The sequence below is a fragment of the Crinia signifera genome, chromosome 3 (genome assembly GCF_055691185.1).
Source record: "Crinia signifera chromosome 3, ASM5569118v1, whole genome shotgun sequence".
NCBI lineage: Eukaryota > Metazoa > Chordata > Amphibia > Anura > Myobatrachidae > Crinia > Crinia signifera.
Window position 1 is genome coordinate 63,145,849 of NC_139219.1, and position 22,778 is coordinate 63,168,626.

Here is a 22,778-nt window from a genome sequence, read left to right on the forward strand (position 1 = left end):
TCAAGGAAGAGATCACTAGATTTGATACAGAACAAACACCAATATTAATCTCTGATAAAACTGAACCTTGGCTGGTTAAACTGGGTACACAAATAGAGAAATACCAGGCTGAATTGATCCTCTTTAAGAGGAAAAAGCTCGACATAGTCGAACAAGATTACAAAAATCATACGGTGTATAAGTGGTTATCCGGGGACGGTGACCAAAGGAGGGGCCCAGTTAGATTCCGCCAGAGGAGATTTCAAAGGGAATATAATTTTGATACAACCACCTCAAATTCAGCATCTGACTCTGAAGCAGCTAGTTCTAGACCACCAACAGGTGCTTTTTTAGGGGTGAAGTCCAGGGCACAAAAACTAGACCCAGAGAGAGCAGACTGCACCCGATGAGGGGCGGCAACAGGAGGCGCTCAAAGGGGACGGAAAAGGGCCAGCAAGAATTGATATTCAACTTATCAAGCCACCAATTGACCTCAGCAGAAACATCACTGCTCTCAAAGGGTCTCAGCTTTGTACCCATGTGTAGATTTGACAGCTTTAATTGGTCTGTGGACCATTACAAAATGGATAGAAAGCTGAGACTCAATGAGTTTTTTTCTAAGGATAAAGACAGGGATGTATTCAACAGTGTACAACCTGATAATGAAAGGGTGAGATTTAAGTCCCCCAGTACCTTTGACCCTGTATCAAATAATCCTAATATTAAGACCTTTTTAAGGTTGGTCCATGAGGATGTGGTAACCGGTAGTGACAAAATGCCTTTTGACAATTTGACAGGAGCCGAAAGAGAGGCTCTGAAGACACTTAGGTCGGACTACAGTATAGTAGTGAGAAAGGCCGATAAAGGAGGTGCTGTGGTCCTCCAAGACTTTGTGGAATATGACAGAGAAGTTCGAAGACAGTTAGGTGATAGTGTCACGTATGAGAAGCTTTCCTACAACCCTATGTCAAAGGTCAAAAAAGAGGTTGACAGTTTGATATCTATGGCCTTGGGCAGTGGTTGGATAGACGAAGTGCTGGCAGGTTTTTTATCTGTTGAGCACCCAGTCTGCCCAATACTCTATACACTGCCCAAGGTCCATAAGTCCCTCAATGACCCGCCGGGCGATAATTTCGGCTCGGGGCTCGGTTCTTCAGCCACTTGCACAATTGGTAGACTTTTACTTGCAAGGGTGTTAGTGGAATTGACAGCTACATACGTGACACGGGTCACTTTCTGGAAGGGATGAAAGCCCTTGGTGAGATTCCAGATAATTGCTTTTTGGCGACTATGGACGTTAGCTCCCTCTACACCGTCATCCCACATGCTGACGGTGTAGAGGCAGTTAGGAGATGCCTATGTAAAGGTCCATATTCAGGACCTCCGATTTAATTTGTTTTGTCCTTGCTAAAGATTGTGTTGGAACAGAACCACTTCATGTATGATAGAGATTTCTTTTTTCAGCGGTCTGGGACTGCGATGGGCTCGAACCTGGCACCTGGGTATGCAAATATCTTCATGGATGACTATGAGCATAGCCAGATCATGCCAGTGTTCGGGCCCCACATTCGATATTATCGCAGATTTATCGACGATATTTTTATTATTTGGCAGAGTAGCGAGCAATCTTTTTTGACAATGGTTGAAAGTCTCAACTCACTTGACAACCCGGTGAGATTTACAGCTGTAATTGACCAGGAAGGCCGATAAAGGAGGTGCTGTGGTCCTCCAAGACTTTGTGGAATATGACAGAGAAGCTCGAAGACAGTTAGGTGATAGTGTCGCGTATGAGAAGCTTTCCAACAACCCTATGTCAAAGGTCAAAAAAGAGGTTGACAGTTTGATATCTATGGCCTTGGGCAGTGGTTGGATAGACGAAGTGCTGGCAGGTTTTTTATCTGTTGAGCACCCAGTCTGCCCAATACTCTATACACTGCCCAAGGTCCATAAGTCCCTCAATGACCCGCCGGGCAGGCCGATAATTTCGGCTCGGGGCTCGGTTCTTCAGCCACTTGCACAATTGGTAGACTTTTACTTGCAAGGGTGTGTAAGTGGAATTGACAGCTACATACGTGACACGGGTCACTTTCTGGAAGGGATGAAAGCCCTTGGTGAGATTCCAGATAATTGCTTTTCGGCGACTATGGACGTTAGCTCCCTCTACACCGTCATCCCACATGCTGACGGTGTAGAGGCAGTTAGGAGATGCCTATGTAAAGGTCCATATTCAGGACCTCCGATTGAATTTGTTTTGTCCTTGCTAAAGATTGTGTTGAAACAGAACCACTTCATGTATGATAGAGAAATCTTTTTTCAGCGGTCTGGGACTGCGATGGTCTCGAACCTGGCACCTGGGTACGCAAATATCTTCATGGATGACTATGAGCATAGCCAGATCATGCCAGTGTTCGGGCCCCACATTCGATATTATTGCAGATTTATCGACGATATTTTTATTATTTGGCAGAGTAGCGAGCAATCTTTTTTGACAATGGTTGAAAGTCTCAACTCACTTGATAACCCGGTTAGATTTACAGCTGTAATTGACCAACAACAGATGAGCTTCCTGGACGTGCTTGTGTTCAAGAAGGACAGGAGGCTTGCCCACACACTGTTTCGTAAAACAACGGACAGAAACACTCTCCTGTCTGCAACAAGTCACCACCCTGAGCCCCTCAAGAATAGTCTGCCTGTATCGCAGTTTATGCGGGTCCTAAGAAACAGCTCTGAAGGAGACCTAGCGGCTATTCAGATTGAGGAAGTTAAACAAAGATTCAGTAACCGTGGTTATGGACTTGGTTCAATTAATAAATGCCTCACCAGGGCACAGTCTCTCTTTGCTAAGGAGACTCAAAAAGAGAAGCGTCAAGAGACTAACAGGCTATTGTTTAGCGTCAAATGTGACACGAGATTGCGCACGGTACAGCGCTCCATCAAAAAGAAATGGGAGATATTAAAGACCGACCCAGACCTTAGTAAGACCAGGAGTGGGCCGCCTTTGTTAGGCATAAGGAGAGGGTCTAATCTCAAAGATTTGCTGTACCGGACGAATGCCAATATGGACGATGTCAAAGATGACAGTGGCTTGCACGTAAGAATGGATGTTATCGGTGCCTTGGGTGCACAACGTGCAGGTCATTAATGGTCGGTGGATCATTTCCACATCCGCAAACAGGCAAAAGGATCCAGTTGCGGCACAGACTACACTGCCAGATGGATTTCGTGGTGTATATCCTTCTATGCCCCTGTAGCCTGATGTACGTCGGGAAGACGAGGAGAACCTTTCGAGAAAGGATGACGCAACATCGCTCCGATATACGTCTTGCACATGAGAGGGGTAAGACTGATAAACCAGTCGCTGCACATTTTGTCTCAAAGGGACACCAAATGTCGATGTTGAAATATATGATGATAGACTGGGTACCTCCACGACGCCGGTGTGGTGACAGGGACCTGCTCTTGTTGAAGAAGGAATCTCGCTGGATTCATGAGCTGGACACTGTGGCCCCTAAAGGGCTTAATGAGTATAACCACCTGGGCATCTTCCTCTAGATTTTTTCTCTGATTTTTCCCTGATTTTTGTCTTTTTTTTTGAATAGATGGTTGTCTGCTGAAATCACTACTATTTAAGACATTTTTTTATATTTTCTAATATTTTTTTATATTTTTCTTGGTACTTTTTTACCTAGAAAGTCTTTTCTTGGTTATATAGTGTTGGAGGCCTGTTGTGGGTATATGTTGCCTGCGATCCGATTCCGATGGTGCGGGTTCCCAATGAGCATCGATGGTGGGAAGAGGGAATCGCGCCATCGATGGTGATCTAGGGCAGCATGTACTTATGTGTTATATGTCTTTTAATGTGACAACAGGTGCCAGTGTGAGGGCACTCAGTCACCTTAGCCTCTGGGTAATATTAGTGTATAATGTATACATTCGCCACATAGAAATCACCGGCGTATATATGAATACAACAATGGCTGTGCGCTCCACGGTGAGAGAGTGGTACGCAAGATCTGAGGTCATTAACTGTGCCGTACATATGAATTGAGATATGGCTGTGCGCTCCACAGTGACGCCGTGTGGAATGCAAGCCGGCGGGGGAGCTGGGGCGGAAGTTCCGTTCCGGTGACCCGCAGGCGGAAGTTACTTCCGGCTAAGTGGAACGCACGCCAGGAAATGTGTGCTGAAAGCCGGCTAAACGGAGCAGTGCAGTGCTTATGAATTATAGTAAGTGTCATTACATTAATGCTTTGTTTGTAGAAATGCTTGATTCGCTGTTGTGATACTTATGTGGCATGATTGACTCATTAAGTGGGTGTTTTAACACGATAGGTTACTGCCCGGTGGGTGGGACCGTGTGGCCCTTAAATACTGGCACCTGTTGATAGGGAGTTATCTGTCTTGTCCTGCACGAGGAGGTCATGAGTAAGGCCACGTTCCGTGGTCGAAACGTCGACCAGACCTTTGCCTGTGAGATTTTTCAAATTGGACTATATATATATATATATATATATATATATATATATATATATATATAGATAGTATAACTTATATATGAATGATGCATGGTATGAAATTTAGTATTGAATCAAATCTACTTTCAATTTTTTTTTGAACAGCTTTGTGATACCAATGTTTCCTTATGATGTCTGGTACCATGATACAGCTCACTGCCTATAAAATGTTTGTTCTTCTTTTCCCACTAGTGAGTATAAATCTGCACTGTAAGAAATTTCCGTTTCAGCCACAACAGACATTTAATAAAAATAGGGACTATACGGAGGGGGAAAAAGCTACAAGATGTAGTAAAAATAATACTAACTTGTCATTTTATGTCAGTGTCCTACTTTTTTAAATGCACCCTTGATCATTACATTGTTTACTGGCTTTTTATACTTTTTCAAGGTGTGTTCACCACCTCAATTTGTCTTGCCTGACCTATTTGTAAATTGCAATCTCATTCTTTTACAATCTGCAGCTTCCTTTCAATGTTCACTAATTCATCTTGACTTTTATGGCGCCCTGAAAACACATGTCCCTATACAGCATATATTTTATACTAAGCTTTGGCCAAAGTCCAGTGATAGTTTTTCCTATATTTTTCCTTATTAAATAAATAAATAACAAATAATTTTTATAGTATACCTTATAAATATATATTGTGTGTGTGTATATATAACGCTAGAAGAACATAATGCACCTTTGGTAGCCATTCACCTTAATTCAATTAAATAAAGCAAAAATATTTCAAGATACATTAAAATTATTTGTTTTTGTTTGCATTATTCAATAATAAAACACCAGACACATACTACAGATGGAGCACCCCTGGTTCTTGCCCGGGGATCACCAGCATGCCTGCACTGGCAATCGCCATCGTAGAGGCGCTCCTAGTTTCCAGACGGCACCACTGCAGGTCCCTGACCGTCTCCACTTCAGGGAGACGGGCAGGGATAGGGGGGACGGCGGGCGGCAAGGGGCACCAGGGAAGGCGGCGGGGAAGGCGGCAGAGAAAGCTCCATAGCCACGGGCGAGAGCCGGCCGCTGGCCGGGGCTGGAGATATAATCACCAGCCCCTGCAAGAAAGAGGCCTGCTCCATCTGTATATCGAAACTGGTATGAAAAAAAAGTACTGCATACCATAACCACCAATCAGTGATTTACATTCTTTCGTATTGCTTTACTAAGAACCTGATAGATCAGAGGCCCTCCAATGAGAGGCCGTCCAGCTGTTGATGAACTGCACATCCCAGCATGCCTTGCCTTAGTTTTGCTTTTAGGCCATGCTGATACTGATGCAAGGCATGCTGGGATGTGTAGTTCATTTACAGCTGGAGGGCCACTTGTTGCACACCCTAGTGATATATACTAGTTTGTTGATGTGAGTTAAGTCATCCTTATCCTGTGGGACAGTTTATAAAAATATCACCAACGGATTCAGTGTGTAGGGGTCATAGTGATAGTGATGTGTGGCCCCGCGCATCGTTATCGCCCAGCGATTAATATCCAGCATGCTGGATAGTCTACTTAATCATCGGTGAGGGCCAGTGCTCATCAGAGAACATTGGCCCAGACAGATTGTTTCGCAGTACCAACTGACTGCTTTATCAAGGCCCTTGATAAAGCAGTCAGTTGGTACTGCGAAACGCGTTGGTGCCTACACTGGACCCAGGTTGGATACCCATATTCTACACCAGGAGCCTTACTTCACCTGCCTAATCATCTGATCGATGCAAGTTACCCATTGGACGCCTAAAGCAATTGGATACCTGACCACTAACAGCACAGAGGCTTTCCGTAAGAGCTAATTCCACCATTTGCCTTCGGATTACTGCACCAGGTGAATGTTAGGAGACCGCAAGTGGCGATATTGAGACTCACCAAATTGGGACTACCTCAGGATCAGAGTAGGTTTCACGATTCCCGAACTGGTGACTATATATTCCACTGGGCCCTTCACAATCCTTTATTGTGGTTTACTATTTTTTATATTATTATTTTTAATTGTCAATCTATTGCAATTGCATTTATTAGTGGTTATTGGTCCCAATCAGATCAATTTTAATATGTCAATAAATATTCATTGATCTATTTGGTATATTTATTTTTTAAGCGCTGCTGCTTTTTGTATTTTGCAATGTAGAAATATACAATGCAATAACTTGGATAAATAATAAACAGCCTTAAACTTCAGGACTTGGAATAAACAAGAATAACAAAGAGTAATAGGAACTAGAGCAAGGATTCCTTTGACTTGTAATAGAATAACTTGAATAGGACTTTAATCATGATAGCTCGAATATAGAGCATAGTCTCTGAGATACTTGGCCTTGGAAGAGTAAAGTCACCTTGGGCTTAGAAGATATAATGCCAGTCTCTATAATGCTTGACAAAGATACTGGGGCTTTAAGAAAAACAATGATAGTCTCGGTAATGCTAAAACTCTGACTTCGAAACTTAATTCTGTGACTTTAAGAAAACAATGCTAGTCTCTGATATGCTTTAGCTTTGACTTTGAAGAACAATGATAATACTGTGACTGAATCTAGATTTCTTGGAAAGACACAGCAGAAGGAGCCAAAAAGGACAGAGTAGCACTGGGTCATCCACTTGTGCAGATGGAATTAACACCAACAGGAGAGATTGTATCATCAGCAGGTGTAGCAAGAAAGATCATCAGGTGAAAGTGCGCACACACGTACAGATTTTTCTTTCTAATCTATCTGGTGGGAACAAAAACCTGGAAATGTTTGGGAGCATATGACAATCAAAAAAATTGTACTTGTGGTACCTCGGTGCTAGCACTGTACAGTACCTCTCTGACTTACAGAAAGATATTTTGTGATATAGATAGATTTAGATATATCCATGTTTTTCCCGGCCGTGCTGTTTTTTACCGACAGTCGCGCTGTATTGAATAGTTTTGCATATAAATGTGACCGAAAATCATCAAAAAGTGCAGATTTTTCCAAGTCGAAAAAATCGTCACATACTGCATAGCCACTATGAAATATAGCTAAAGCTTAAGGATTCAATTAAGATAGGTACATATTATGCAATAATCACGGCGATCAACCGATTTTCATTCTTCTCAGACCAATAGAATGTGTACACAACATTGAGGGCCACTGATAATTTACAAACCAGCTGGATCTGCTCATCTGCTCTGGCCAAAAATGCAAACCATGTCATTTAAATTGTCACTTTTAACAGTTTTCTAGTATAATCTTTCAGAACCAAAGCATAATTCAGCAGTATGTACACTGGACAGCGGATGTTATTAAAGAGTAAATCGATACCAGGTTCACATGACAGAAAAACTCACACAATGAAACAGGTAACTATACAATGTGACAAGAGATTTAAGTAAGAATATCCTATTTTTAAAAGCTATTGACTTTCACATTATGAAACTGAAAATCGATGTTGAACTAATTTAGATCTGTCAGGAAATTATTCAACTTCACCTGGTCAGACACATCTATATTTAATGGGCTTACATTCTCTTATAAGGCTTGAATAAGAAGGCAGAACTCCTGAAAATAGCACATTATGACAAGTATGTATCACCAGCTTAAAAATTTACAAAAATAGATTTGTCATCACTGCAACATTTCTATAGAATACATCCATTGTCTGTGTTATAACTGAAATGCTCAATTATTACCGAACTGAAAAATAGCAAAGCAGCCTCAGTATCACATTTCTAATGTGTTAATAAAAATGGAAGGAATAAGATATATTGCTCATATCACTGTCTCATTCTCTGTTAAAATAAAGATTCTTCTTGTCAGAACAGAAGCCATATTTGAGATCTGTCATTCCAAATTTTTGGAGCAACATCGGTTTGTCAAGACTGAAAAAGAAATGTCTGTCATACAGTATTTGCAGAAAAATGTAAAATCCCCATGTCTGTGATAGCTTACAAAAACCACTAGAGTATAAAACATGGGTGGGGGGAGCGTTTTGTGAAAAACATAAACTTATTTGTTTAGAAAACTTGAGCAATTTAATTTATTCCATCTTTGTAAAGGCTCGTAGAGTCGAGGCGATGTGTGCTGAGCGATCTAAGCTAGTCAGATTGCTCAACACACAGGATTGCGAGATGTGTCTATGGGCGATCTGGGCTAACCAGGGTTCTCTGATTAGGACACTGGCAATTTGACTAGATCTTGTAGTCAGGATCTAGTCAGGCGATGGTGGTGCATTATTATTGCATTTTATTTATAAAGCACCACATATGGTTTGTAGAGCTGTACATAAGTCACACATTAGAACAATACAGGTTACACTAAACAGTAACTGAAACACTAAAAAAGAGCACTGGAAACAATTAGTACCACAATTCTCAGAACACAATAAAGCTGAGATGTAATGAAGCAAAGGACTTGTCTATGTACTACCAGGAGCAGATTGGCATTGGTAGGGATAAATGATTACAAGTGAGAAGATCTGTTTTAAAAGACAGTAGCTGATAAGGAGATGTTGTAGCTGTAATTGAACTGTGAGAGAAGATGGCTGTGATACAAGGAGGGAAGAGGGCCCTGTTCCAAGGTGCATACAATCTAGATTGTATAACCCCATATACAGTATCTTATCTCGATCTTATCATTACCCAGAACCAAGCAATGGACAATGACAGGCTCTGGGTAGTAGAAATATACCTTTCTCACACATAGCAGCAATAACCAGGTTTTTCACTGTTCATGTGCACTGACATGGGATTTGGCTAACAGAATCAAACCAGGTTGTACCCTGCGTCCCATGCTCACTATCAGAGTCAGTGGTGTAGCAACAGTCCCCACAGACTTCAAGGTCACTTGGAGGCGCTGGGTGGCTTGTAAGTGCTGGGAGTACTGTTAGAACATATGTTCGAGGCTGACTATGCCACTATCAGTGCAGTAGTTAGGAGCCGCCAGCCTGAGACACACCACCATGGGAGAGATGTCACTCAGAAAATGGAGGGACATTTTCAAATAATTGTGAGTAAATTACTTTACTAGTACTGGTCTACAGATATCAGTAAGTGTAATCTTCAATGGGAATTGTGACTGCACACGTAAGTACTGTTCAGACATGCTTTAAGAGAGGAGGAGGGACATGTGCAGCCTCCTCCGGCCAAGAAACCCTCCTCTCTGCACCATCAAAGGGGTGTGTCCAGCACCACCTATTGGGCATGTCTAACACCACCCATTGGGTGTGTCTACCATCATCTATTGGCACTCGCTGCAATATAAAAAGTCTCTCAGTCACACCAAAATCTTCTTCTATTTCAGTTTTAATCTTCTAATTACTCTGTGTCACAGTAAATGCAAATAAAGTAAAAAACATACTGTATATGGATGACGCAGGTATGTAGTGATATGACAATGGTCTAGTACAATTATCAATGTAAAACACACATAATTGATTGATTGATTAGGCCAGTGGTCAGGGAACTCGGTCCTCATTACCCCACGCAGTGCATGTTTTGCAGGTCTCCTCACAGAATCACAAGTGAAATAATTAACTCCACCTGCGGACCTTATAAAATGTGTCTGTGAGTAATTAGTACACTTGTGCACCTGCTGGGTTACCAGCAAAACATTCAGTGTGTGGGGTAATGAGGACTGTGTTCCCTGACCACTGGATTAGGCGCTTATCTTAATGGAATACAGTTCTAAAAAGCAAAAGTGTTTGGTAAAGGGTATTGCTAGTATTGCTAGTGGCAGGGAGATGTTCATAAGGATGGACACCGCATTAGGGTTTGCTAGGGTGCTCAGATCCAACTACCCATGTGAAGATCTCTGGGAAATTGGTGCGGCAGCCATTTTTTAAGCAATTTGCAGAGTAGTGTGGGATCTGAGTACTACAGTGCTCAGACTCCATTGTGCATGCGCAGATGGCTGGAAAAATGTCGCAGATGCAATTTTAACGGTCATTTTTGCACAGCAGCTTCCTCCATCACTTGACTCCAGAGGGTAAGTATTTAAATAAATGGGTGCAGCATGTGTGGTGTGGGCCCCCCTGAGACTCAGGGGCCCTTGTGCACACTGCAGACTATGCACGCATTATAAATATGCGGCTGGTACTGTTTACAGAAATGAATAATGATTTTTTATCCAGAAGATTCAAGCCTCATAGATGATTTGTGAAATCGCAAAGCAACGTTTCACTGCAGTTTGTCTGGCTGTCTAATGGCCTGTACACATGAGTGCTAATCATTCCTGTTTACCCCAGACTTCAATAACTAAACTAAATTCATCTAAAAGAGAGAGTGGAAGGGGCGGTGTAATGCAATGCAAATTTGTATAAACAATGTGTTTTCTGCTGCTTCCAAATTGCTGTATGCATTATCTCACCATAAAATCACAAATAATAGTGATTTTCAAAGACAAGCTAGCACATACTTACATCCCAATCTTTTATTGTGTTCTGAATACATATGATTGATTTATTAATGTTGACCATAAAACCGGCTGAAATATACACCCAGGGGAAAAAAAGAATCCTTTCTCTGGTGAGATTGCTTATGCCTTTTTGCAGTCAGTTGTGACAGAAAACAATAAAAAGTCATATTTACAGTACCATACAGTATATATCAAAGTGGCAATACTTGTAATTATACTTGTAATCCGTGCAACGGATGGGCTGACGTTTATGCTTATGCAATTCTTGTTCCACCTACCCTTGCCAGTCACAACAGGGCTAAAGCTGCTGCAGCAGCCAGAGCAAGTCTCCAACTATCCACCTACCCTACTCAACCACAGCAGGGCAAAAGCTGCTGCCGCAGGCACAGCGAGTATCCAACTATCCACCTACCCTTGCCAACCAGAGCAGGGCAGAAGCTGCTGCAGCAACAGCGAGAGCAGGTCTCCAGCTATCCACCTACCCTACCCAACCACAGCAGGGCAAAAGCTGCTGCAGCAGCCAGAGTAGGTCTCTAACTATCCACATTCTCTACCCATACAACAGCAGGGCAGCTGCAGCAGAAGATCCTGAAAACCTTTAATGAATAAGCAAACAATCAAGAGAAAGAATAACTGACTGGGGATCGATCTGACATGGATTTCACAACAATATCTACAGTATTGGATTCACAGACCACTCTGCCGATGAGTCGCTTATTAATTTCAGTTTCTGAAAAGTTTTGTAAAGTGAAATTTTTTTTATTTTATTTTATGGACCCTTATAGGCCTTTAAGGGTCCACTTAAGGGAGCCTATTAATTATGTTGCATTCAGAATGTCATAAGCTTTCCAATGACATATCACAATTAGGGTTTGAGCGCCGGGGCCAAAGATTTGGATTTTTCTCAGAGATTTGGATTTGGCTTTGTCGAGCGGCGGTGAAAAGCTTCAGATTTGGATTTAGATTTTTTTGAAAAAAGTTCAAAAAACGCCCAAATCACGTAATGTTTGCAGTTTTTTGTCCCTAGAGTAATATTAACCTCAAAAACATTAATTTCCAGCCCTTTCCAGACAATTTTGACCACTTTACACCTCACAATATTGTTTTTTGGGCAAAAGGTTTCAAAGAGGTAGCTGGATAACTATGCTAAGCCACTCAAGTGTGTGGCACAAACACGTGGCTCATCTATGAGTGGCACTGCAGCGGCAAACAGTATGGCAGTTTGAAAAAGTAGGCCTCAAAAAGTACATAATGGCTAAAAAAGAGGTGCAAGGTGGAGTTGTCCCTGGGCCCACACACGCTTTTTGAGCTTGTAAAAAAAATGGGCAAAAAATACTATGGGTGCAGTACAGACAAAGAATGAATAAAGAAAGACGAGAAAAATTGATTAGGATTTTCTAAATGTAATTTGTTTTTACTGTGCAGCTTGTATAACACTGTTTGGATGCAGAACAATCACACACATGCAACTTGTGGTGTAGTATACAGCAATGAAATTGGGGTGCAGTATACAGCAAAAAAATAAAGAACAGCAAAGATTATTATCCACACACACATACATACTTCAATTATACTTGTGTAGATGGAAAAAAATATTATTATTGTCGTTAATATTAGTATTGTTTTTATTAATTAGGGCTGTATTATTATTATTATTATTATTATTATTATATTTTATGTTTTTAGCATTTTTTCTCACTAGCCCTAAAAAGCAGAAATGAATAAAGAAACACAAAACAAATGTAATTTAGATAACAAATTGCAGAAAGGAGAGCATGGCATTTGGGAGGTATATTTAATATAATAGGGGTTAAAAGTTATCATACAATAAGTAAAGCAACATATTAGCAACATATTAGCATGTGCAGAATGTCAACATATTCAGGGGAGGGGAGTGGGGAGTGGGCGGTGGGCAGGCGGCACGGGGGGGATTTGCCTGGGGCGGACGGGGAACTTGCACCAGCCCTGGAACCAATGCATTACAGGATAGGGTTAGGCAGAATAGAGAGGTTAAGGTTAAAGCTGGGTACACATATGTACAATTTCATTTTTCTTGCGACCGTTCGATCGACCGTATACACGTTCGGCCGTCCGAAACATACGACCGATCTGCGCGTACACATATGTACAATTTTACTGGCGACGTCCGATGTACTCCCGTCCAAACAATCGCAAGAAAAAGATTGTACCACCGTACACACTCTCCCGTTCTGGCTATTCGAACGATAAAAATGTACACAACATTATCATAATGGGCTGGATTAAAAGAGCATAGCAAAACGAGGCGTGATCACGGAACAAAGAATCGTTCGTGTAGTACAGTGAATAGAGCCGTGACTATTCATATCCATTGCTAGCTGTACTGGATATACGTACGTACGTTCGTCTATCGGTGCATTTGGGCCTTTTTAATCATGAGCTTGAGGAGAAGGAAGGCTCGTGCGTGCATTTTGGCTGCTATGGCCATCAGATTGCGGGCTATTAAAAAAAGAAAAAGGACCAAGAATCGGAGCTGCTGGACCAGAGACTGGCTTCTGAGGAGAGACACCTTCTCCCACATGCCATTGCTACAGGAGATACGGGAGAACAATCCTGATGATTTCAGGAATTATCTCCGTATGGATGACGCTACCTTCATGGAGCTGCTGACACTGGTTACCCCTTTAATAGAGAGAGAGGACACCTATTTCAGGAGGCCTATTTCTGCAGAGCAGAGACTGGTGGCAACGCTGCGTTATCTGGCAACAGGCAGGACCCTTGCCGACCTGAGATTCACAACCGCAATATCATCTCAAGCGCTGGGGTTGATAATACCAGACACCTGTGATGCCATCGTCCAAGTTCTACAGGAGAAATACATGAAGGTAAATATAGAAATTACATACATGTCCCCCATATGTATAGCTGTGCACATACCTGTACCCTATATGTATATCATTACAATGCCTGTTAATGTAATCTTTACACCAGTGGGTGGGGGGTCATTTTGATAAGGCGGGTAATAGCTTTGAGGCTGCAATGGGGGAGGGCTGATGTGTCTAAAATCAACCCAACAGATTAATAATACGCATATACTTTTATATTGCAGTTTCCATCGACCAAGGAGGAGTGGCAAAATATTGCACGTGATTTCCGTGATCTTTGGAATTTCCCTAATTGTGGTGGAGCTATCGATGGCAAACACGTCAGAATCATGCCCCCTGCAAAGAGTGGCTCTTTTTATTATAACTATAAGGGGTTCTTCAGCATTGTTCTAATGGCCATCGCTAATGCTCGATACGAGTTTGTATTTGTGGACATTGGGAAAAATGGTAGAGTTTCAGATGGAGGAGCCCTGGAGTATACCTTTTTCCACGACCAACTGAAAAAAAATCTACTGAATCTGCCAGAGCGGACTGAAAATGAGCACGGTTTGAACTTTGTTTTTGTGGCGGATGAGGCCTTTGCATTGCACCCTAATGTCCTTAAACCCTACCCACAAAGGGCACTGAACAGGGAACGGCGCATTTTTAACTATCGCCTGTCACGTGCCAGGCGAGTGGTTGAAAATGCGTTTGGGATTCTGAGTAATAAATTCAGAATTTTTCACAGTGCCATCAATCTGCGCCTAGATAAGATTGACAAAGTGGTGCAGGCCTGCTGTGTGCTGCACAACTACATGCGCAGAAAAGCGGTGCACACACAACAACTGGGGGCTACAGTGGACGACAGCCAAGTTGTTGACGAGCCTATTGGTCTGACAGCTTTGGCAAATAATTTAAACACCAGAAATGCATCAACGCAAGCAAAGTTGTCAAGAGACGAGTACTTGGATTATTTCAATGGTGTTGGGGCTGTGGAGTGGCAGAATGACATGATTGCTTAAAAATGTACGTTTTTGTCATTGTAAATATATTGTTTTTTGGTGTGTACTAATCAATATTTTGCCAATAAAATTTGTATACTCACAGTTCCGCACAAGTTGTCCTCTGCGTCTTATTGCAGCAAGGAGGGGGAGGTGGAGGCCGAATCACGGCAAGTGAGTGGTAGTACTCAGGTGCCAGGCATTCCTGGAGGGCACAATGCCACGGCACCTGGAGTGCAGACTGTACCCAGTACTGGTGTTTATGTACTAGCAAGTAGTTGCTCCACCACACCTATTTCTATGCCAATTTCTCCTGGTACTTTTGTACAGTCTCCAGGAGCAATACATGAAGGTAAATATTGAAACAACATGCATGTACCCCATATGTATATCTGTGCCCTATAGTCACCCTGCATGGTAAATGATATTTTCACACGGACACCAACTAGATTACAGAATTTTTAATTTTTGTATAAATTATTAACTTATAAACTTATAAAAAATATAACATAAATAACAAGGAAATAAATAATAAAGAAATACTTAAACATAAAAATATTTAAACTATATTATTAAAACAAAAATGCAATTAAATCAACTATATAAAATATTTACATCTGGTGGTAAACTTTGCCCACCCCATAATCCCCTGTATCCATCGGTGGTTGGGAGGGAGATGGAGTTTGGAAGGGGCCACCAGGTGGACCTGGTGGGAGCGTATTAGCCGCCGTTGCCGGTTGGTGCTGCCTTTGCCCAGTTGGTGGCTGTAAATGGTGATACTGGGGATATTGCACCGGGTGAAATACAGCTTGTTGGGGTATAGGAACTGGGCTGATGGGTTGAAATTCAACCCTAGGCAGAGGGGTCTCATCGGTGAGACGTGTGTGCCGGGTCAGAGTCCCCACACGGGCCCGGTACAGCGTCTCATAAAATATGCGCTCTACCTCCACCCTTGTAGCCGGGTCCAACTTTCGCAAATTGTCCGCTAATACGCTCCCCACCCGGTCCGCATCATCCTCATCCATGCTCATCAATCTGTTGGCAGACTCCAGGATCTTGGTGGTTGCCACGTCCGCAGCATCTGGAGTCTGCCTCGGCCTTTTGCGCCCTCTTCTTGATGGTGCTTCTGCTGCACTTTGAGCGCTTGATGGAGGTTCACCGCTGGTCGTGGCGGTTGGTGTGGGGGTGGAGCAGAGGGTCGGTGAAGGCAGCTGTGATGCCACCTCCAGCGATGCCGAAGACTCCTCCTCAAATAGCGATGGCTGTAACAAAACAAGATGATGTATCACTATAGATTTTTAAGACTTCCATATATTTTTATATCTACGCAGAAGAACGCAGCCCACACACCACCATGTTGCTGCCATGGATGAAAGTGAGCTAGTTGAAGAGGCGTTATGATTGGCATCTCTGGAAACTAATTATTTAGATACCAGACATAACAAATACTAATTTAAACACCAGAAATGCATCTATGCGTGCTAAATTAACCAGGTATGAATACATGCAGTATTTTATTGGTGTTGGCGCTGTGGATTGGCAGAATGATATTATTTCGTTAATTTTACACCACAAAAAAATATTACAATAATCCGCGCCAGAAAGACTACAACAGTGTAGATACCAGGGATTACCAATGGCAACCAAAACTTCCAAATACAAAAAATGTGGGAAATGCACTTGCGATGTCTGAATATTGATCACTGTCTTCCCAGGCGGATAAGAGTATAGCTCCACCACTGAGAAGAACCAGAATTAGGGCCACAGAGAAGGTCAAATTGACGATGTAGAACCAAAAGGGTGGGGTATCGCCCCCTGCAACTGACCTCTCTGTTGTGCCCAACAGAGAGGTCAGTTGCAGGGGGCGATACCCCCCCCTTTTAATTTTACATGTTCACAATTTTTATACTGTACTTGCTGTTATATTTATCTTGTGTGCAAAAAATTTTTCAAAAAAAATCCGTCTACTTACTGTGCCGCAAATGGTGTCATCTGAAACCTCTTGGGTGCACGCGGAGGTGGAGGGTGCAGGCTGGTTCCTTGAAGTGTTGCCGACCGAATCCCTGGGCAGCTCCTGGTCCACCGTGAAGGCCAGCAGGTCATAGTACCACAGCCTGGGCACATACACTTGGTCTGCCCCTGCCCCAGACCGCTTTGAGGACTCAACCTTATTTAATTCCTTTTTAAATACGGTCCTCATATTAGCAATGCGAGTCCGGACCCACTCCACATTTGCTATGGGGTAGTATGTCTGGCTCACCCTCACCAGCTCCTCCAGAGCAGATAGCCTCTTCTGCCTATTCGAATGGTCTCTGGATTTGGTGTTCCATAAACAATTCTGATCCCTGTAGGCCTCAATGAAATCCTTCATAAATTCGACATTTTTTTCTGCCATGGTTGAATTTCTGTGCCAAAAAATAAAATAAAAAGGCATATTATTTTCTTGATACAAAAAGCACACCATAAACCATTTAATGTACAGGTGTTCAGTCTGTGGGCCACTAGATATACTGTAGCTATAGTACAGGAGTTGAAAGTCTGTGGAACATAGGATACACGGTCACTACAAGCCCCAGCATACCCCTGGCCCACAGATTGAAGTCCCTGTCATAGAAAACTACACATTTTGTTTTAATACTCACCGAAATAAATGTCGATACAGTCCGGAAAATTCGCTGCGCTGCTCCGATCAATCCAACAGCAACGACGGAATATTCTTTCGTGCAGAACGTGGCTTGAAACACAGTGATTGGATGAGCACAGGAATCTCCGCCCCACTCACGTGCTTCGCGTCACACAGACACGGGACATCGAGGAGCCATGTCGGAGGGTCTGGCGCCACCGCATATGGGGGAGGCCAGTACAGAACCTTTGATTTCCAAATCAGTGATAACCACAGATAAAGAAATCGCTGACAGACAGGACAACAAGGAGAAAAAAGTGACGCGCGCATCCGCCATGTCATCTGCAGAGGTGGAACTGATGGTCAAAATGCTGGATAGAAGGGACTACGATTGTTCGAGAAAAACATACCCCAAGACAAATTACAGAAAAGAAATTATTATGCAGCGTGTATGCAAGGAGATAAAGGAGAAGTTTGGGAAAAGAAGGTCCAAATACCAGCTCCAAAAACGGTGGTCGGACCTGAAGCACAAGGAGCAGGCCAAGCTGAAGAAAATTCGTGGAATTATTAAAAGAAGTGAGTCCAATGCCCTAGGTGGCTTTATTAATATACTGTCATGATCCATTACATTTTGAGTGTTTTGCTGACATGTTGCTTGTTTTTATTTACTCAGAGGAAATCCAATCCAGGAGAAGGCATGAGGAAGGCAGAGACAGGGCCTCCAACCTAAAAATAAAGAAGGAGAGTACAACAGGTAAGGTTTTGTACCAGCACACCAACAGAACAACACATGTTTTATACACACAACAAGGGGTAGTAATATGTCACTTTACCTTGTCACTATAGATGATATCCAGGCTGCGCAGCCGATGGAAGGGACCACAGAGGGCCACCAAGTGATTGCGATCACCAGCAGTGTAGATGGTGAGTGTATACTGCAAATCATCTTTATGGGATAGTGACGTATCATTTGTGGAAAGGTAAACATTTCTTTATCTGTACTTATTATAGATATCATCGAGATTTCAGATGTCAGTGCAGAGGGGGAGAAGAACACACCATCACCTGACACGTCCAGCGACGAAAGCACAATGCAAGAAAACATGACACAAGTCCATAAATGTCTACAAGAACTAAGCGGGAAAGTCCATACCGTAGCCCAAAAAATTACAAAAATCCAAAAAGGCGTAGCAGTAGTACACTCTTTATACGAAAAAATTTATAACGGTTTGCATTATAAAGTCAAAAAATAGTTTGTGTACTTTATTTTACTTGGTTCTCCTTCTTGTTTATTTGGAGGCCAGCAGCATGCACCTTAAAATGGTGCATGTCATGGCAAGCAGTCCCACGGCAGCAATGCATCACATGTGAGCAGGCCGGGATGTTCCCATGTGATGCGTTGCTGCCGTGGGACCGCTTGCCACTACATACACCACCATGTTCAAATGTGTTTTCATGTTTTTTGGGTGGGTGGGCTTTCCTGCTAAACCTTCACACGTGGCACTTATGTCATGGCAAGCAGTCCCACGGCAGCAATGCATCACATGTGAGCAGGCGGGGATGTTCCCATGTGATGCGTTGCTGCCGTGGGACCGCTTGCCACTACATACACCACCATGTTCAAATGTGTTTTCATGTTTTTTGGGTGGGTGGGCTTTCCTGCTAAACCTTCACACGTGGCACTTATGTCATGGCAAGCAGTCCCACGGCAGCAATGCATCACATGTGAGCAGGCCGGGATGTTCCCATGTGATGCGTTGCTGCCGTGGGACCGCTTGCCACTACATACACCACCATGTTCAAATGTGTTTTCATGTTTTTTTGGGTGGGAGGGCTTTCCTGCTAAACCTTCACACGTGGCACTTATGTCATGGCAAGCAGTCCCACGGCAGCAATGCATCACATGTGAGCAGGCCGGGATGTTCCCATGTGATGCGTTGCTGCCGTGGGACCGCTTGCCACTACATACACCACCATGTTCAAATGTGTTTTCATGTTTTTTGGGTGGGTGGGCTTTCCTGCTAAACCTTCACACGTGGCACTTATGTCATGGCAAGCAGTCCCACGGCAGCAATGCATCACATGTGAGCAGGCCGGGATGTTCCCATGTGATGCGTTGCTGCCGTGGGACCGCTTCCCACTACATACACCACCATGTTCAAATGTGGTTTTATGTTTTTTGGGTGGGTGGGTGTCCGTTCCTGCTACACCTTCACGCAAGCACCTGTATGTGATACTCTGTTCAGGTCCGACCACCCAAATAAACAATGTGTTCACAGTAATTTTTGTCAGTATTTCTTAATAAATGTTAAGTGTTTATGCAGAACAATGAACATCACATATCTATCTATCTATCTATCTATCTCTATCTATCTATCTTCTATAACTTCAGGAATGCACACACAACGATTATTTATTTCAAAACGAATGCACACACAACGAATATTCTTTAACAGCATGGGGCGGAAAGTACGGGGGAGAAGACTTCCTGTTGTTTACTTGCTGCGCTGATGGAGGGATGACGCAGCTAGTCAACACCCACATGGGCGTGCTGCGTTTGGGAGGAATGATCGCAGGAACGGGCTGCATATCGATCGAACGTGCGTACACATGTCACTTTTCTTTCGATATGGAGCCGTCCTGTCGGAAGAATATTAAAGCTGGGTACACATATATACAATCGTCGGGCCGTTCTTCCAATCTGGGGGCAAACGGCCGTTCGATTGTATAGGTGTGTACGCTGTCCCAATTGCTGCTGTGCGACCGATAAACGGCCAAAAACGCTCTTGGCCGTCCACGGTCGGTCGGTCGAAGGTTCTTTGCTGCTTAATATTTCATCCGACAGGACGGCTCCATATCGGAACAAAAGTGAAGTGTGTACGCACCTTCGATCGATATGCTTGACAGTTTGACAAAGCACGGTGGTATGCTGCATTATGAGAGACCCTGTAACCCTTTGCCTGCTGTTTTAACTAATGTGTGTATAATGCCTCACTGCCCAACACTTTAGACGCATCACTTTAAGACATTAATCAATGTTGAAGTTTTAATAGTGTGAAGCTGGTGCCCTGAAAAGAGCTTCCAGCCCACTCTATTAAAACTTCAACATTGATTAATGTCTTAAAGGGATGCATCTAAAGTGTTGAGCCACTGCTCAACATATATACATTATATACACATTAGTTAAAACAGCAGGCAAAGGGTTACAGGGTCTCTCATATACTTCTTCTTGCGATTGTTTGGACGGGAGTACATCGGACGTCGCAAGTAAAATTGTACATATGTGTACGCGCAGAACGGTCGTATGTTTTGGACGGCCGAACGTGTATTCGGTCGATCGAACGGTCGCAAGAAAAAGGAAATTGTACATATGTGTACCCAGCTTAAGCAGCAAAGAACCTGCGACCGACCGACCGTGGACGGCCAAAAGCGTTTTTGGCCGTTTATCGATCGCAACGAAGGGATCGGGACAGCGTACACATATATACAATCGAACGGCCGTTCGTCCGCAGATCGGAAGAACGGCCCGACGATTGTACATATGTGTACCCAGCTTAAGAGTTAGGATTAGTCATATAAATCAGTGCTATTTTTCAGCAGGAACCAGCAGGGACCCAGTTCCTGAACCGCTAATTATATATGACATAATCAGGAACTGGGTTCCTGAACCTGTTCTGGGCCAAAATTATCTTTCCATAAGATACATTTTATTTTAAAGTTCCCTGTGAGTGCCTTCGTTTTTAAATACAATACATTAAATACATCTCTCTCCCTTTCTATTTTCTAGAAACATAGTACTGCATATGTTTAATGCCAGGATCTGCCAGAAATCAGCTTGCCAGGCCCAGAATACACTACTGTAACTGTCGGACTCACCATACCAGTAAACCACAAGGGCCTTTTTGTCAATATTTGATTCATGTCAACATTTTATCAGTGTTGACATGATGAATGTCAATGGGGTCACGGTTGATATGCCAGCAATGTTGACCTCATGACCATGTTGACATGCTCATGTTGACATTATGAATGTTGAAAAAATATATTACAGTCATACTATATACAAAACCTTGCATCTACACAAAATAAGTATGTACAGTACAATATGTGCAGTAAAAGAAGTATCCTGGCAAAACAAAGTTTGATAATAACCGTTGTCTAAATGTAATTTAATCAGTGGCGTAACTAATAATTCTGCGCCCCCCTGCCAAAAATGCAGGGGGGCGCCCCCCCTAGGGTAAACAACAACCCAACCACCCCCCTTCCGCCACCCCCCGTTCGGCCGTTACCTCAGCCGCGATTGTGCTGGCAGTGGAGGGGAACCGGGGTGCGCGGAGGGGAGACAGGGTGCGGGGGGGGGTGTTACCTCCTGCCGCATCCGTCTGCACCTGGTCCCGGCTCTCCCGGCCACTGCTGCTACTAAAAAGTGACACTTGGAAAATGGCTGCCCCCATACAGCAGACAAAAAACTGTCTGCAGTAAGGGGGCAACCATTTACCGAGTGTCACTTTTTGTATTAGCAGCGCTGCAAGTATCAATTGTAAGTATCATCTTATTTGAAAGAAATATCCACTTAAAGATGTAAAATACTCAAGATAATACTAATAAATAAAAGAAAATAATTTCCTTGATTTATTGCCTTAATGACTCCCAGCACTGCATTTACCAAGGAACAAAAACTCAAATGAGTTATGGACCTTGTGTCCTGTTACTGTATGTGCTCAGCAAATATTAGTGCAGCGTGTGTGTGTGCTTCCTAGCTACCTTTTTTTGTATGCCCAAGAGATGTTTTTAGTATTAGCTGAAAACTACAAAGATACCTGAATTCAATTAGGATCTCTTGTGAGTCTGCTAATTTGGCAAATATAGTCTGAATTCATTTGTATTATTAAAGAAAATTCAATGTACCGTATCTGCTTAACCTTGTTAATTTTTTTTTTTTAATACAATACCTTTACCCAGGGGTAAAAATCTGTTTCTAAAAAAAATGTTGACATCATTTTGGTGACCTATTTATTTGGTTTAATTATAGAACTGGGCACTTGTTAATATAAAATGCATGCTTTGTTGTAGAAGAAAGAGATAGCAGAGTATAAGTCTTTTAAGTAAATGTATGTAACAAAAACTTTCTTATTTTCAAGATTAAAAAAAGTTTTTAACATTTTTGTATTTAAAGATTGAAATAGCAATTGTGTATTATAGTGTATGAATTTGCAAAGAATACATATTCAAAATATTGAATAGTACTAGGGGTACACCTGTGCACCATTAACTATGTTGAAAGTTGATTCATCATTCCATTATTCAAAACTGATGAAATTTGGACATGTGACCGTATCAAGAATCCATTTTTAAGATGTCTAACTCCCACCGTTAACTCTACCCTTAACAATAACCAAAACTTTAAAGTTAATACTAACCCTCAGTTCCTAAGGGCCAAGAT

At 42.6% G+C, this 22,778-nt stretch overlaps 2 protein-coding genes across 3 annotated transcripts in view; both read right to left on the minus strand.

The window, feature by feature from the left end:
- The window catches only part of CCDC85A (coiled-coil domain containing 85A), a 301,044-nt gene that overhangs the window by 156,368 nt on the left and 121,898 nt on the right, over positions 1-22,778 (minus strand). The gene's annotated exons all lie outside the window — the stretch shown is intronic.
- LOC146063485 (uncharacterized) lies at positions 12,851-18,737 on the minus strand. 2 transcript variants are annotated; one of them, XM_083175901.1, is made up of 3 exons: positions 18,169-18,737; positions 16,685-18,061; positions 12,851-15,974 (listed from the first exon to the last, which is right to left on the minus strand). In XM_083175901.1, exons 2-3 carry the CDS (start codon positions 17,174-17,176, stop codon positions 15,324-15,326), a joined length of 1,143 nt encoding a protein of 380 aa, XP_083032027.1. In that variant the 5' UTR covers positions 17,177-18,061; positions 18,169-18,737; the 3' UTR covers positions 12,851-15,323. The 2 variants fall into 2 exon arrangements, with proteins under 2 accessions (XP_083032027.1, XP_083032026.1); XM_083175900.1 differs by having other exon boundaries at positions 16,685-18,737.

Coding starts and splice junctions, on each gene's coding strand:
- LOC146063485 (XM_083175901.1), bottom strand. CDS start 17,176: ATGGTGTGCTTTTTGTATCAAGAAAATAATATGCCTTTTTATTTTATT. Junction 15,975..16,684: donor ATGACACCATTTGCGGCACA/GTAAGTAGACGG, acceptor GTTTTGTTACAG/CCATCGCTATTTGAGGAGGA.